The following is a 14,360-nucleotide window of genomic DNA, read 5'->3' as shown; positions in this document are numbered from 1 at the left end:
TAATATTAAATTATATTTTTATCTAATTACTCTATCGGTAGACAATACAACAAGTATTATTTGATAATACTTCGTTGTCTTAACGAAAGAAAATAAAACCTGGATTAGCGTTCGTTAAAAAGAGATTCTCAGAATGAAAGGTCGTTCTAATAACTAGTGCACTTTTAAAAGCCCGCTCGCCCGATTTTAATTAGTACCAAGAACTTTCCCAATTGAGCCAATTAGTCAATTGCTATAATTAACGCGATCGGAGGGGGAGATTTAGTCGCTCCGCATGTTGGAATTCAGTTTCCGTTCTCTCTCGCGTGATATTCGAAAATGATTCCTCTCTTAATGATTTTCAGAAATGTAAAAGAAAAACAAATCACTGATCACAAACTGTATTCAAGGGTTAAGGGTCATATAATTACATGCAACAAGAGTTACGAAAGATTAGCAGAAATGCGTTATATACATATATATAAAATTTATATCAGAATTACATCAGGGATTAAGAAAGAAAGTTACACAACTTGTTTGTGTTTAATGTATTGAAATTTTATTTTCGTCGTATTTCATTCAAAAATAAAATTATTCGTAAAAAAAGATTTCTTCGCTCTCTGTCGGTAGACAATATATAACATATATATATGTGTATATATATATATATAATATTATTACATTTATAATAGCAATATTTACTCTCATGTATAATGTTATACGTAACTCTCTACGGCGCGCGCGTGTGTGAATGTATGTGTGTGTTTCTATAATATATATATATGTATATGTATGTATATATATATATATATATATCTCTCTCTTTTTTTACAGGCGTCGTTAACCACCACACAACACCTCGCCACGCAAATATTAAATTCTAATGGGGGGTTTTTCTCGCTCTTACTGACTAAATCACATGTGGTTTCCGTTACTTTCATACATCTTGCGCCACCGCTCTCCTCGCCGCGGGCTAACGCCCGAAAAAAAAGACGCATGCCCCTTGAAGAATGTCGCCCGCACGATTTATTATAACTTGAGAAAAAGAAGGCACGCCGCGAAGGCATGTGAATACATGTCTGGTACGCGAGCACTGCTTCCGTATTCCCTCGTTTCTATTTCACGGCGCGTTACATAAAATCATAAAAGATCCATGCGGGCGTGTTTAACCCTCCGAAACTGACGTTCAAATCTGTAACACACTTATAACTTATAACGCTCGATCTGTGAGACCCATTCAATGTTGACTAAAAGGCACAAGTTATAATCCATTACGAGGATCTAAAATGACGTAATGTCGTATAAAAAAGAATGAATACTAACCCAAGCAACACGGTTATGTTCAAAATACACTGAGTGTATTTTAGAAATCATGCAATAAATATATAAACTGAAAAATAAATGTTTAAAATTTGATACGTTTTTTAAAATTATTTAATAAACGTTACAAAAGCATTTATAAGACGTTTGTAACGTTTATTAAAGGTTTCTTTTTTACTAGTTTAAAATACGTTTTTTCAGCAAAATGTTTTTTGAATCGTTTGCTTGAGAAGTTTATTCAAAAAAGCGAGAAAGGCCATATTCGGCCAAAACGAATCTCGATGTGCCTAAGTTTATTTTAATAACAATAATTTGCAGATAAAATATAAAGAATAAAATTGAATGGGTTCGACAGATCCACCGTCAGCTTCAGAGGCTTAACATCGAATGCGCGAGAGAATACGGAGAAGTTTCCTTTGATTCTAGCCCTTTGCGGTTCTACATCGAGATGAGTCGATACTGTATATATCTTACATACACCCTTCCAAAATTCCTCCGAGATAGCACACGCTCCAACGACCTCTCTCCCTTAAAATAAAATCTTTTCATCGCATCGATGCGATCGCAAAGGGTTAAACATCAGAATGTACGGGCGAGGATTTCGCTTTTGTCTCGCCCTCAAATGTCGCTTGAGTTGCTCAGGCACGATAAATCCGAGACGAGAGGATAATCACTTAGACTTAATGTAATCGTGAAACCTCGAAATGATTATGAAATCTCTATGTATAATCCGAGAATTACATATGCAACCACGAGAAATTAATATTACATTGAAAAACATTTCTGGTTGAAAATGGACGAGTCAGAAATTTCTCTCTCTGGTTAAATTTATTAGAATACTAGTTGAGATAACCGGAATTCTGGTTGATACTACATTTCTGGTAAAATCTACTAGAATTCTTATTTTTACCGGAATAATTATATTAACCAGAATTCTAATAGACAAAACCAGGAAATTCTGATTCGTCCGTCTTCCAGCAGAATTACTGTTTAATCCAACCGGACCATTTTTCTCGGTGTAAATAAAATGGTATATTTTACCAAATAACTTTATACGTAGTGAAAAAAATTATTTGTAATCAGATGAAATCGTATAATCAGTGGAACAATATTTCAGCTAGTGGTCATCCCCTCGATCCGAGATTCTGCGAGCAAGAGCAAAGAGGCATCATCGCGACGAATAAATACAAAGAGTGTGATATCCAAGCGAGAGGGAACAGCGCGCATTAGTCCACCGATACTCGCCGCCGCAATATCGTTACGTAATCACCGCTCATAATAATCCGACTTTTTTCCTTCGTAAATACCTCTGCCGAAGCTGTTGCGTACGTTACAACGACGACGTTTCATACACGAGAAATCTCTCTACGACAATTGTTCTCTGTCTTGATATTCTGCTTGTTTCCGCAAAGCGTAGATTATCGTAGCGATCGTAGCGAGTATCAGCGGGAGTTAATCTTAAGAAATAAATATATCTTAACATTCTCGTGTCTCAATGTTAAAAAAAGAAAGTACAGAGAGAGGGAGAACGAGGCCAACGGACAGTCGTAAATGTCAGATAAGCGCGCAAGTTCGCGCAAGCACTTTCGGCGTCCTCCTCCTTCTCGACTCGATAAAAATATGCGTAAGTCGTAAATGTGTACTGTAAAAGATCGATCGCGATCTACGTCGCGAAGAGGGCCCGGATTCGCCAATCGTTTCAGCGCGCTTAATTAATTTGATTGAAGCTCCATTCTCGCGTCTAAAAATCGTCCGACATATACACGAGTCGTGCGTCGCACGGAAAAATGGTTTTCGCCCACTTAAAAAACGTCGCTCGAAGAAACGTTATTAGTAAAATATATATTTTCTTCTGACGTGCCGAGGAGATACGAGTCGCAGATAAATCGATAGGTGTGGTCCCCACTCGCGCCGGGCACACCCGTTAGATTTCGCGCGACGACGATTACGCAACGTCCGCACGAAGAAAGACGCATGCGTTCCGTCGCGAGCGACGGATCTTCGAATTCGCGCTTAATCCTCGATCTGATCGAACGTCGATTTTTATCTCGTCGAAAAATATCCCGCGAAACAATACAAAGCGTAAGATATCACTCGTCCCTTTCCTTTTATCACGACAGTCGCCCTTATCGAATAATTGTTCCGGTCACCGCTGCTCTGATCACGCCGGCAAGAGACTCGGAAATTCTTGGACAAAGTTACGGGGACGAGGACATTATTCGCGAAGGATTGCGCAACGTAATCGCGATATTTTTCCCCGTTCCCGCTTGTGAAGTATTTTTCTTCGCGATCACGCGCGCGCGATCCGTCTCGCGTTAGATAATGCGCAAAACGGAGGTAAGATTGCTTTGTTATTGCTCGCTCCCCTCTACAAGGTGTCCCATTCCAATCTTTCCGTTCGATTATATCCGAGTTCTTTGAAACGCATTTTAAAGAGAACGCAGTAACAATCGTTATTTAAAAACTCTTGGATCGCCGATAACTTTACGGATAACACTGGTCAACAAAGTTTCGATATTGGTAAAACTGGACATTTTGTGCCTTTTTGTTGACTCTATTTTTCATATCTACACTGAGAAAAAATATTGTCGCTTTTAAAAATATTTAGTTGAATACTGCCAACTAAATATTTATTAAATATAAAGATGTATTTATTTGATACAAGAACCAATTATTTTATTAAACATATATTTTTTTTTATATAACATATATACTCTGACTGAGGTAATATTTCTCGCAATTTCTTTACAGTTTTTCTAAATTTAATTTAGAGGAAATTTGGAGGGATTAGTGGCGTTTCAGACTGATTGTGTTAAAAGTCCGAAAGTTATTGGCGCGCAATCTCTCATATCTGAAATAAATTTATTTAATTGTATTATTCGAAACATCTAACTTGGACCGAAATTATGGCATTCTATGTCGTATTTGATATACTTATTTACTCTAAATAAATGTTTAGTTGACAGTATTGAACCACATATTTATTAAAATTGGCTATATTTTTGTAATAATTCAAAAAGTCATAGCATGTTACTCTTATGTAGTAAAAAAGACTTTGTTTCTTGAAGATTTAAATATGGCGAATTCTTTCCAGATTTTGTATCTCTCTTTAATCCTGTTGCTCGTGTCTGAGCGTGGTAACTTCTCTCATTCTCATATGCCCGTAGTGCGCATGCTGATCTCACACAGTTCATATGGGACCTACAATTTAATGTCGATTCCGAACGATGAAGTTTTTGTTTAAAAAAGTATTCTTGGCAAGGATACTCTCGGTGAGTTGCCGCTTCCTTCCGAGAGGAGAACGAGTGTATGAAAATATTTTGGTTTCACCGGGAATCGAACCCAGGATCTCTAACATGGCAGACCATTGCGCTGTCTACTCTGCTACACTCGCTCTCAGATTTTGTATAAATGTGCCAAATAAATTATGTTATATGGCTCTTTCATTACATAAAATCACAAAAAATACGTCGCTTATAAAAATTTTGAAGAAAGCTTACAGCTTACATTTGTCAAAGAACAGGATAAAAGTTGAGTTTCTCTTGCGTGCTATATACATTGTTATGTAAATCTCTTCTCACACGGTTGAAAGGAAAATTTTAACTCTTGTCTCGTGAGATAAAAGTTACTAAAGCAAAGTAAAGCAGATATTTTTATCAAAAAATGACGTTCTGATAAATATTTCAATAACAAAAGATTGTACATGCTACAAAGTTTTACTGATATATTCGATATATTCAATACTGATATATTCAATAAACGAAAATGATTAAGAACCATCTCGTTTAATTCATATTATCGAAGACATTTTTTATTTGTTGACTAGTGTAACCGAACGGAGAGATTAAACTGAGCATCCGGTACAGGGACATTTCCCGTGCAAAGAGATAGGAGGTTTACTTATTGCCGATATCATCACGATAACAATAACTTGCGTGCGTTCTCGGGCTCAGCCTACGCGGTCTTCGTATCAAAATATATTATACGGTTTCGTGTGCGCCAAGAGTACGGGGGATGTACGACAGTGGTGAATGTGCGTCAGTACTGTGCACGGAAAGGACTTTGCTGAAGTGTCTAAAAATTTAGCTAGACAGAAAGTAATTACGTTAGACCATCGAAATATTGGACGATGAAGCTGGTAGAAGCTCAAGTTGCTAGAATGTAAAAATTTTTTGCAGTATCATCATACCTGGGCAGTGTCGGATTGCTTCTCGCCCTGGTGAAATGAACTGCAATGTTTAAGAAACGTTGGCATTTAACGATATATACCAAGACACGGAGATAACCCGTATCTTGCTCGAGGTGTCTTACATACAATTATTTTGGTGGTAATTATTTTCAAATCTACACGGAGAGAATTTTCTTTTAAAATTTACCCTGAAAATATAGTAGTTGTGATACAATACAATATTTTACAGATTTTTTTTACCACAAACTTATTTTATATTTTATCGTAGTTTTATTAATAAATGAGAGAGGTTTGCATTAAAAAATTCTTCGAAATATAATGTTGTCTCACGACTATCATATTTTCAGAGTAAACTCTACGAAAAAATTCTCTGCGTGTATATATAGCTAGCTAAACTCTTGGATATTCAACAAAACCGTTCCGTGTGTCGTAAGAGAAACGAGTGTGTATTTCCAGCAATGTGGACGCCTGCCGGTTCCAGTATGGCGAGTCCGATATCGCAGATGACCGACGTCGCGACGCCTCCCGACGCCGTGCAGCTTGCGACACGTGATTGAACGCGGTCGCGACGACCACCGTGTTGTTGTGTGCGCATATGTGTGTGTGTGTGTGTGTGCGGTATGCGGCTCACGCATACGCGTCGCGCGTTACAAGGGCATACTGGACAAGACTAGATGCACATATGACGAAATGGAGTTCTACGCGTCATGAAACGCGCAGAAGAACCAAGAGGAGAACGTGTCTCGCTGGCTGTCTCCGGCTTAAGAGCTAAGGGAAAGATTTCGGGCTTCCTATCGCACGAATGGACGCGGTGTACCAATCGAACCAGGCATAATATGAGGCTACTTTTATTAGTTTTCCGTATCTTTAAGTACGTCATCCGCCGTTCCGATTCATACGTAAAAAGAACGATTTGATGAGGTATCTAAAATTTTAGCTGGATATTGATTTGAAAAGAATTTTATTTGGACCATCAAAATAATTATGTAAGACGTTCAAACTGATTACTAGAGTGTTACAATTTTTTACAACATTGTCAATAACGCTTAAGCGCTCTACATAATTATTTTGATAATCTAAAAATTATTTTCAGATCTAAGCTAATTTTTTTAATTCACATTGAATTATTTAAAGCATTAAAAATCCAGCTTCTCGACCATTATAAGCTTTTAATTATTAATATTCGTACTTGTTGTATATTCACATTACAGTCTTAACAAATCATTTATTATTGTAAGTTTTTCAAGTATTTCAGCAAAATCTTTCTTTCCGCGTAGAAAATTGATCACATTTTCGAATTTTTTAGTAGCAAAATTTATTTGTTCGACTAATCATTTTTTTATAGTTCGCGCTAGATGAGCCAGACTAGTTGGAACCAATTTTCTCGATTATCCCGTATGACGATGATAAGCGTGATCCGATCGATCGTATAATTACGCGTGATTCGCCTCGGTACTTTGTACGTCGGTAATCAAGCGTAATCTAGATTAATAGGCACGCGTCAGGCGATTGCAGGACAGTCCCTCACACCGCGAGCGTACACCGCGTCCATTTTTTTTTTCGCCCAGAATGACGATTCTTTGACAGGTTCAATACGCACGACTGCTCTGAAACACTACTCTATTTGTACAGCCTTAATAGCGCTAGTTCTTCTCCAAAAGCGGGTTTAAAAACGAGGCTACTTCGGTACCGTCCGATCAGCGCGTTGCAGGCGAAATGACGTCGAGGCACGTCGGAGAAAAATATCGACCATCTTAGAAGAAATATCGAACAATGTCAATCGCGATTAATTGCACGCGGGGCGGCGAGGCATACGATTGCAGCGAACGCGTCTTCTCTGCCGATAGTTTTCAACATAGCGTAGATATCTCTTTATTCAAATGATTCTTCAAGCGGTTTAAAATACGTACATATGGAAGATACTGAAACAATCTGTACATATTTTTACAATTTTAACAATTAAAAAATTTTACATATATACTAAATATATATATATATATATATGCCTCTTTATAATTATATGTACACATAATTTCACTGATCACAATTAGAAAAATACTTTAATTTAATTGTTAAAGATTCAATCTTTTCGCGATATAGACAAATATATATTGTAAAAATTTGAAACTTGTTTCCATTTATTTAAAAAGAATTACGCGAGACACACGCCACTTAATAAATCAAGCTCGTTTCGACACTTCGATAGTCGTCGATCGATTCAGTCGCCCGATACGTTAGAATACGCGTTATTACAACTGCCCTAATGCACGTTTCTGCGCGGCTATAATACAGCACCGTAATATATTACTCCTTAGAATTAATTAATTTGTCAATATTTTATATGCACCAAAAGTGTAGAAGTTTCCAAAACTAGCGGAATGCTCGAGTCTCTCTCGCGAAAGTGCATTCGGTAAAAGGCAAACGTGATCTCCCGGTTTGATTGCGCTTATCACATGTAATCGGTCGCGTGGTTCCTTCCGGTTCCGAAGATGAGAATCTCTCGTTTTGATTGATTCGCAAAAATACACAGTCGTCTCCCTCGTTCGCATCGGAAAAAAAAGAGCCGGCGATGAACGCGGGGATCGTCGATCCTCGCAACTTGGCACGAGGCTTAAAAACCACCTCGCGCGTATTCGGGGGTGTATTTGTGTCAAAGGAACAATTTTCGAAACTTGATTTATGTCACTAGCAAAGCGAACGTGTCCCATATCAAAACTGTACAAGCGAACCGAGTACGCGAGTCCGCGTAGAGAAGAAAATCGGCACTGCCGTCCACTGCCGAAAAAGAAAGAGGGAGCCCTTCGCTTTCTATCGATCTAATGGCTGTTCTATCGATCTCGTTCCTAGACGCAAAATTTCAAGCATCCTGAAATTTGAAAACGGAGCGAATCGTTGGACGACGATCGCTTGCTCGACAACGAAGGGAAGAAAGATGGAGGAAAGAAAAAAAGCTTCACCCGGTAAGCACCAATAGTAACGTAACATCAATGTTACAATTTCACATTGAAGATAACGTAACATAATATATAATAATACGACATTTTGTATGCACCAAGGTTGAAGTTTCCAAGACTAGCGGAATGCTCGAGTCTCTCTCGCGAAAGTGCATTCAGTAAAAAATAAACATGACCTCTCGATTTCATTGATAGATGTGATAAACACATGTTGTATATAACAGTTATTGAGAGTGAAATTGTAACATTTATCATGCTACTCTTAGTTGGTGTTTACTTGGACAGCTTTCGGTAGCTTTGAATCTCCCGCCAGTTCTCTCGCGTTCTCCAAAATGGCCGCCGCGATACTCCCCCCTCGTGCTACCTCGCGCGATCTCTCTCTCTCTCTTTCTCTCTCTGCATGCATACATTCTCTCTTTCTCTCTCGCATATAATACACGCATTCGCCCGTCGCCGAGCGTGCTCGTGCGTGTAAAGTCTTTCGCATGCGCGCAACACGCACGCGCGCACGCCCGCCACTCTCCTAAAAGCATCCTTTACGTTTCACGTTGTGTACGAAGGCACTCCTTCCTCCTTCTCCACCGACTCCACCACGACCGTCACCACCTCCTTTCCCTCCTCCTCCTCCTCCTGCTCCGCCTGCTGCTTACTGTTCTTGCCATCGTTGTACGATCGTCTCCTCCCCGATCATGTCACAGAAGAACCAAGAGAGAAAACGGCGAACGATGGACTCGCTCCTTTTCTCCCTCCCTTCTTTGCGAAGATCCTTCTTCAGGATGACAATGGAATTATCCTGCGCTCGTCGAAGATACCGCTTCTTCCGTCTCAAACTCCTCGGCGATATCGAAAGACGTAGTTGAACTTCATCTTTTTTCTTCTCGGTCGTAAAAGAAACAAAGAATTCGTGCGGTTGAGATAAGAAGGGAGACGTTTCCGAACGATAAGCCCATGGCGCCAGCAAGGAATTTTCCTTTCGATCACAATCGTAGAAAAGGAGATTCAACAGCCCGGCCGGTGAAAACGTAGTTGCCGGTGAAGAAAGTTTCACTGTTCGTTCTACTCGCGAAAACTACCTTCGCGCGATGGGGCAAGAAGACGATGATGAGCACGGCGACAGCGAAGGGGTAGCCCGGAGGGTTGGCTCGTTCGTTCTCCCAATCGTCCCTCCTCGATTGGGGAGGGGGTAGCGATCGAGAGTCCGTTCAAAACTGGTTGTTGACGGTCATGATCTGACAGCCAGCGTGCACGTGGTCCATGACCTGCTCCTTAAGCCGGCACACGTGCTCTTTGAGCTTGTGCACAATGCCGCTCAGCTCGGTGTTCTCGCCCTTGAGCAGCTTGACCTTGTCCTCGAGCCTGGAGATGCGCTCGAGCTTGCGCCGTCGGCACTTGGAGGCGGCCACGCGGTTCCTCTGCCGCTTCCTCTCCAGCTTGATCTTCTCCTGGTTCTCCATGTCGATCGGCGACATCGGCGGCGTGCTCGAGACGCTCGGCACCGTCTGCGGCTCGTCCTTTACGTGCACCATGCCGGGATTGCTCATGGTGGACTCTGTACTTTGCACGCTACCGGGCGGCTCGAGAGTCGTGTACGTCGCGCCGTGCATGCTGCCGGGTTCCTGCGAGCTGTCGGAGTGATGAAGCTCGTTGAGCGCGTCGACGAAGCCGCGCGCGTACAACTCCTGGGCCTCGGTCACCGCTTTGGGGAAGAGGATCTGGGTGGTCGGGGTCGGTAGACCGGTTACCAGACCGTCCGGCTGCGTCATGATCAGTTTCTCCAGCTCGGGCGACGCCAGCTTCAGCATGTTGAGATCCGGCGAGCTTAGAATCGGGGTGACGTTGTTCAGGGCGGGTGGCAGCGGGCCCAACCGTGGCCTCTTCGCCTGCGAGTTCAGCTTCTGGCAACTGTTCAGGTCGAGCGTGAGATTCCGCTTGAGCTGGACCACGCTGTGGTTCTCGCGACCGTTCATCGCACTGTACATGCCCGCGTCCTCGTAGAACGTCTGCTCCATCGTTAGGCTGCGCACCATCGATGCCGCCGGGCTAATTAACTTCTCCTCGATTAGGCAATACCGAGGTTTTACCCTCGACTCCTTCTAATTTCTCGCCTCCGGACGGGAAAGCGGTCGTTCCCCCCGGAGTGGCACACGACTCGCTTAAGCCGGCCCGAAGAGTTAAATAGAACGACGGACTTTCCTCAAGTTTCAACACGTCAACGAGTTCTGCGACGTTCTCCGTCGTGTCTTTCACGTTCTCTCTCTCTCTCTCTCTATCTTTCTCTCTCCTTCTTTGCCTACGTCAACGCGCAAACACTTCGCTCCGCGCTGCAGCGATTACATAACAGCCGCTCGCGGCTGTACGCAAAAATTCACTCGCGGTACGACTGCCGTCTCTCCTTACTCCACGCCGCACCTCCGTCCGTCCGTCCGTCCCACCGTCACGTCACTCGGCGTATATCGCGCACCAATCACCCCGGCGCGGCCGACACCTGATACAAGCGAAGTCGACCAAAGTCGACACTTCAAATCGGTGGAGAAAAGACAGCGATGTTTAACGCACGTCTTTGGCGTGCACTACGCCGATGCGACAACAACCGGTCCGCGCTGAGAAGCGGCAACCTGCCTGCTCGCCTGTCTCGCTCCCTTTCCTACCTCCCGCCTGCTTCGACTGTCAACACAACAATGACTCACGACACACAACGTGGTGCGCGTGTACCGTCTTTCTGCTCGACAGAACGATAACGCTACGACGGGATCGCGGCGACGTGCTTTGCGCGAACGCGGATCACCCTGTCCGCCACGGTGGCCCGACAACTTGTGAACATCCAACTAAACGTACTCGCTTATATCCCGTGAGTCACGCCGGCTGAAAATAGCGCTGTCGTCATCGAACGCGACGCCGATTGGCCGGCGATGTCGCCATCCGGTGCGCCTGATTGGCCGACCGATCGGAGCTACTGGGAAATGACGGGCGCATGCGCCCTTGGTTGGATATTCGTGCTTGTAGTGGGGAGTTTGACGGATAGGGAAGGGATCGAAATGCCGGTAACAGGATTAAGGTGCATGTTTGTCTGACAGACATTCCGAAATAGCTGGAGATACGAGCTGTCATTGAATATCAGATATCCAGAGGATCGTTTGAGATCGTTTAAAACATAGGTGGTACCGATCGAACCAATTTCACAGACTAATTAATTGCTTCCACTATATTGATCAAAAGACTCATCTGTATAGGTGGGAACGATGCTTTATGTTCGTTGTCTCGCTTCTACGCGACTGTGTCCGCAGATTTAGGGTCTCCTTTTTCATCGCTTTGGGCAGGCAAACGAGTTCCTACGTTTTTGCCGAAATTGAACGGTTTTTAAAAAGCTCGTGTAAAAAAAATTAGGCATCACGAAACATCTGCACCAAAATATGCATATTTTCGAGGTGGCAAAATCTTTGCTTACAGAAAACAAATGTATTCACGTAATTAATAAAGTTTCGATATCATAATATCGTTGGATTTAAAACAATTTCGCTTATCCAAATCCTTGTGGAAGTTCTAATTTTTTTTAAGTTCGTATTAGATTCTTTGGAAATTAGAATTCAACTAATCAGAACGAAATAAATAAAAATTAAAATTACCTGATTATTTGAATTCTAAAATGTTCAACTTGCAATGCATACACCGTTGGAAAATTTGTGTTAAAAACACGCTTCACGTGCTCTAAAAGATCCATTTAAATTTTTGTGTTAATTTAATAAAAGATAAATATGTTAGAAAAAATAATATAAATATTGTGTAAAAATAAACACAATTTAATAAATAAGTCGTGGAGAAATATTTCCTCAATAAAATTAACATTTATATGTTAAAGTAAAACGTTTTATTCATTTTTTTATCTTAGAATTTACGTTTTCAAATACATGATTTTTGTTAATTGCTCACTTATTAGTAAATTGTATTATTTTAACATAAAGATTTTAACACTAACAATTTTGAATATTATTTAACACAAACATAAAATGTTTTTTTACTCTACAGTGTTTGGACTTTATTATGGATGTTGGAAATTGATGATTAATTATATTTCATGAAACTTCTTTCAAATGAAGAATACACTTTTTTATAAATGAGAACAACTTCAAACAAACGAGAGTTACTTATTGACTACTCCACTTGTCACATCAATATTATTTGCATAAAAGCATATCAGTAAACCCTAATCTCAATTGTACTGTACTCTGCATAATGTCAGTAATCGACCGTCTGCATCTTATACAATTGTGTCTGCGATGCACCGAGTGACTTTCAGGACGACCAAAACGATCGTCATTATCGTCCTTGGTTAATGCATTCGACCGTGAGAGCTTCAGGCATCAACTTCAAGATAAATCAACGCTTCAGGTTCATTTGTCATAAATTTTGTATATCGTTGTCGCTCATTTGTATACCGTTATTTATCGCATATCAAGAAAAGCAAGAAATTTGAACGAGAATCCATCTAGCAGATTTTTCGAAACGACGTGATGAATTTTTTAAAACGTCTATCTGTAAAAAGTTTAACTCTGTTCGATTAATATTTTTTTATGATTTGTAGAGATTTCTTCACACGTCATACCTTTAATTTTTTGATTATTTCTTGTTTTTTTAATTATTAATTTATTATTATATATCGGTATTTTAATATTTATTTTTATATATATCAGTATTTTAATATTCTAATTGGTGAAAACTTTTTAGAGGTACATTTATCGACGTTTATCAACGCTTGTTTATCGAGTGTATTTTCGAACAAATTTGCGTTTTACTGTACATTCCGGCCGTGTACATTTTCCCAAGAAAGCGCCTTTGATCGTTTCCCTCGAATCTTTTCCAAGAAAATCTTGTTGAAGGCGTACGTTATTTGCTGAAATGTTATCCGAATCGGTTGTTTAGGAAAAGCAAGAGAGACGCAATAAAGTAATGAAATTTAAACGGCATTCTATGCTCCAAAGTAAGATACATAATATCTAATTAAAAAATTTATTTCACAAAATTTTTTGCACTATCTCCTTCATTCATAATATTTTTACCACAAAGATTTCCTGTCAGACATAACGGACTTCTGAATTACAATCAAAGTGTGATTAAATTAATCGAACCACCAATTATCGTTAGATCCGTATGTAGTTAAATTTTTGCATATTTCAGCAAAGTCAGTCTTTCTATGCGTTTGAATGATATTTCCTTTCGTTACCGGAATACATAACACGTGCGTATCATTAATTCAAGTGTCATGGTTAAGGAAAGCGAGAAAAAGCAGGTGGTTCCCTGAGTGACATTCGCGTGCGATCTCTCACATCAATTTCAATTATACGATTCTCAAGTCGCATTCGTATGTCGCATAATAGGTGCGTGCGTGCTCTCGCGAAAGTAAAGACACGCGAGAGAATAATCTCGAAGTGGACGACTCCATCCGCGACATAGTTAACAGGACGCTTCTCCCGGGTCTCGCCAGTGATTTTCCGGCCTGCACGAGGAAATGCGAGCGTGAGGCGTCAATATCCGGCGAGGACGACAAGCATGCGACGTCGCGACGTGACCGATGGCATGCCGATACATCGATTCACGTTGCACCTTCTGGCTCGATGATCGTGTCGCTAATATTCTTCCGCGATGTATCGCGTTACTTCCTCTTCTTAATGAGCGGCTTAACTGATCGAAACAGCGTCGCGAGGCAGCTACGTATTTACCCTTTTTTTCCTATTCGCACAAATATATTTTTCAAAGTTTCAAAGGCATTAATTAAACTTTTCAATTTAAAGATTCGAATTGTCAAAAGTGACAATCCTAAAACTGAGTTTAAAAACTCAAAGCGACCGAACAATTTCGATGCAAAGATGCGGAGTTATTCGAAAATTAAAACTATTATAAACTTTATAGGTTGTCGTATATGA

At 40.7% G+C, this 14,360-nt stretch overlaps 2 protein-coding genes across 2 annotated transcripts; one reads left to right on the top strand and one right to left on the bottom strand.

Moving 5' to 3' along the window:
* Positions 1-7,499: 7,499 nt before the first annotated feature.
* Positions 7,500-11,255, bottom strand: Jra (Jun-related antigen). Its single transcript, XM_018508072.1, has one exon. The coding sequence runs from the start codon at positions 10,467-10,469 to the stop codon at positions 9,645-9,647; it is 825 nt and encodes a 274-aa protein (XP_018363574.1). The 5' UTR covers positions 10,470-11,255; the 3' UTR covers positions 7,500-9,644.
* A 2,364-nt stretch (positions 11,256-13,619) lies between these two features.
* On the top strand, positions 13,620-14,360 carry LOC108761329 (uncharacterized). The gene is made up of 2 exons (XM_018507784.1): positions 13,620-13,726; positions 13,815-14,360. Exons 1-2 carry the CDS (start codon positions 13,700-13,702, stop codon positions 14,358-14,360), a joined length of 573 nt encoding a protein of 190 aa, XP_018363286.1. The 5' UTR covers positions 13,620-13,699.

This window comes from Trachymyrmex cornetzi, unplaced genomic scaffold, assembly GCF_001594075.2.
Source record: "Trachymyrmex cornetzi isolate Tcor2-1 unplaced genomic scaffold, Tcor1.1 scaffold248, whole genome shotgun sequence".
In the NCBI taxonomy this organism is placed as follows: Eukaryota; Metazoa; Arthropoda; class Insecta; order Hymenoptera; family Formicidae; genus Trachymyrmex; species Trachymyrmex cornetzi.
The sequence above is the reverse complement of the archived record's forward strand: the minus strand, read 5'-3'. Positions and strand labels throughout refer to the sequence as shown.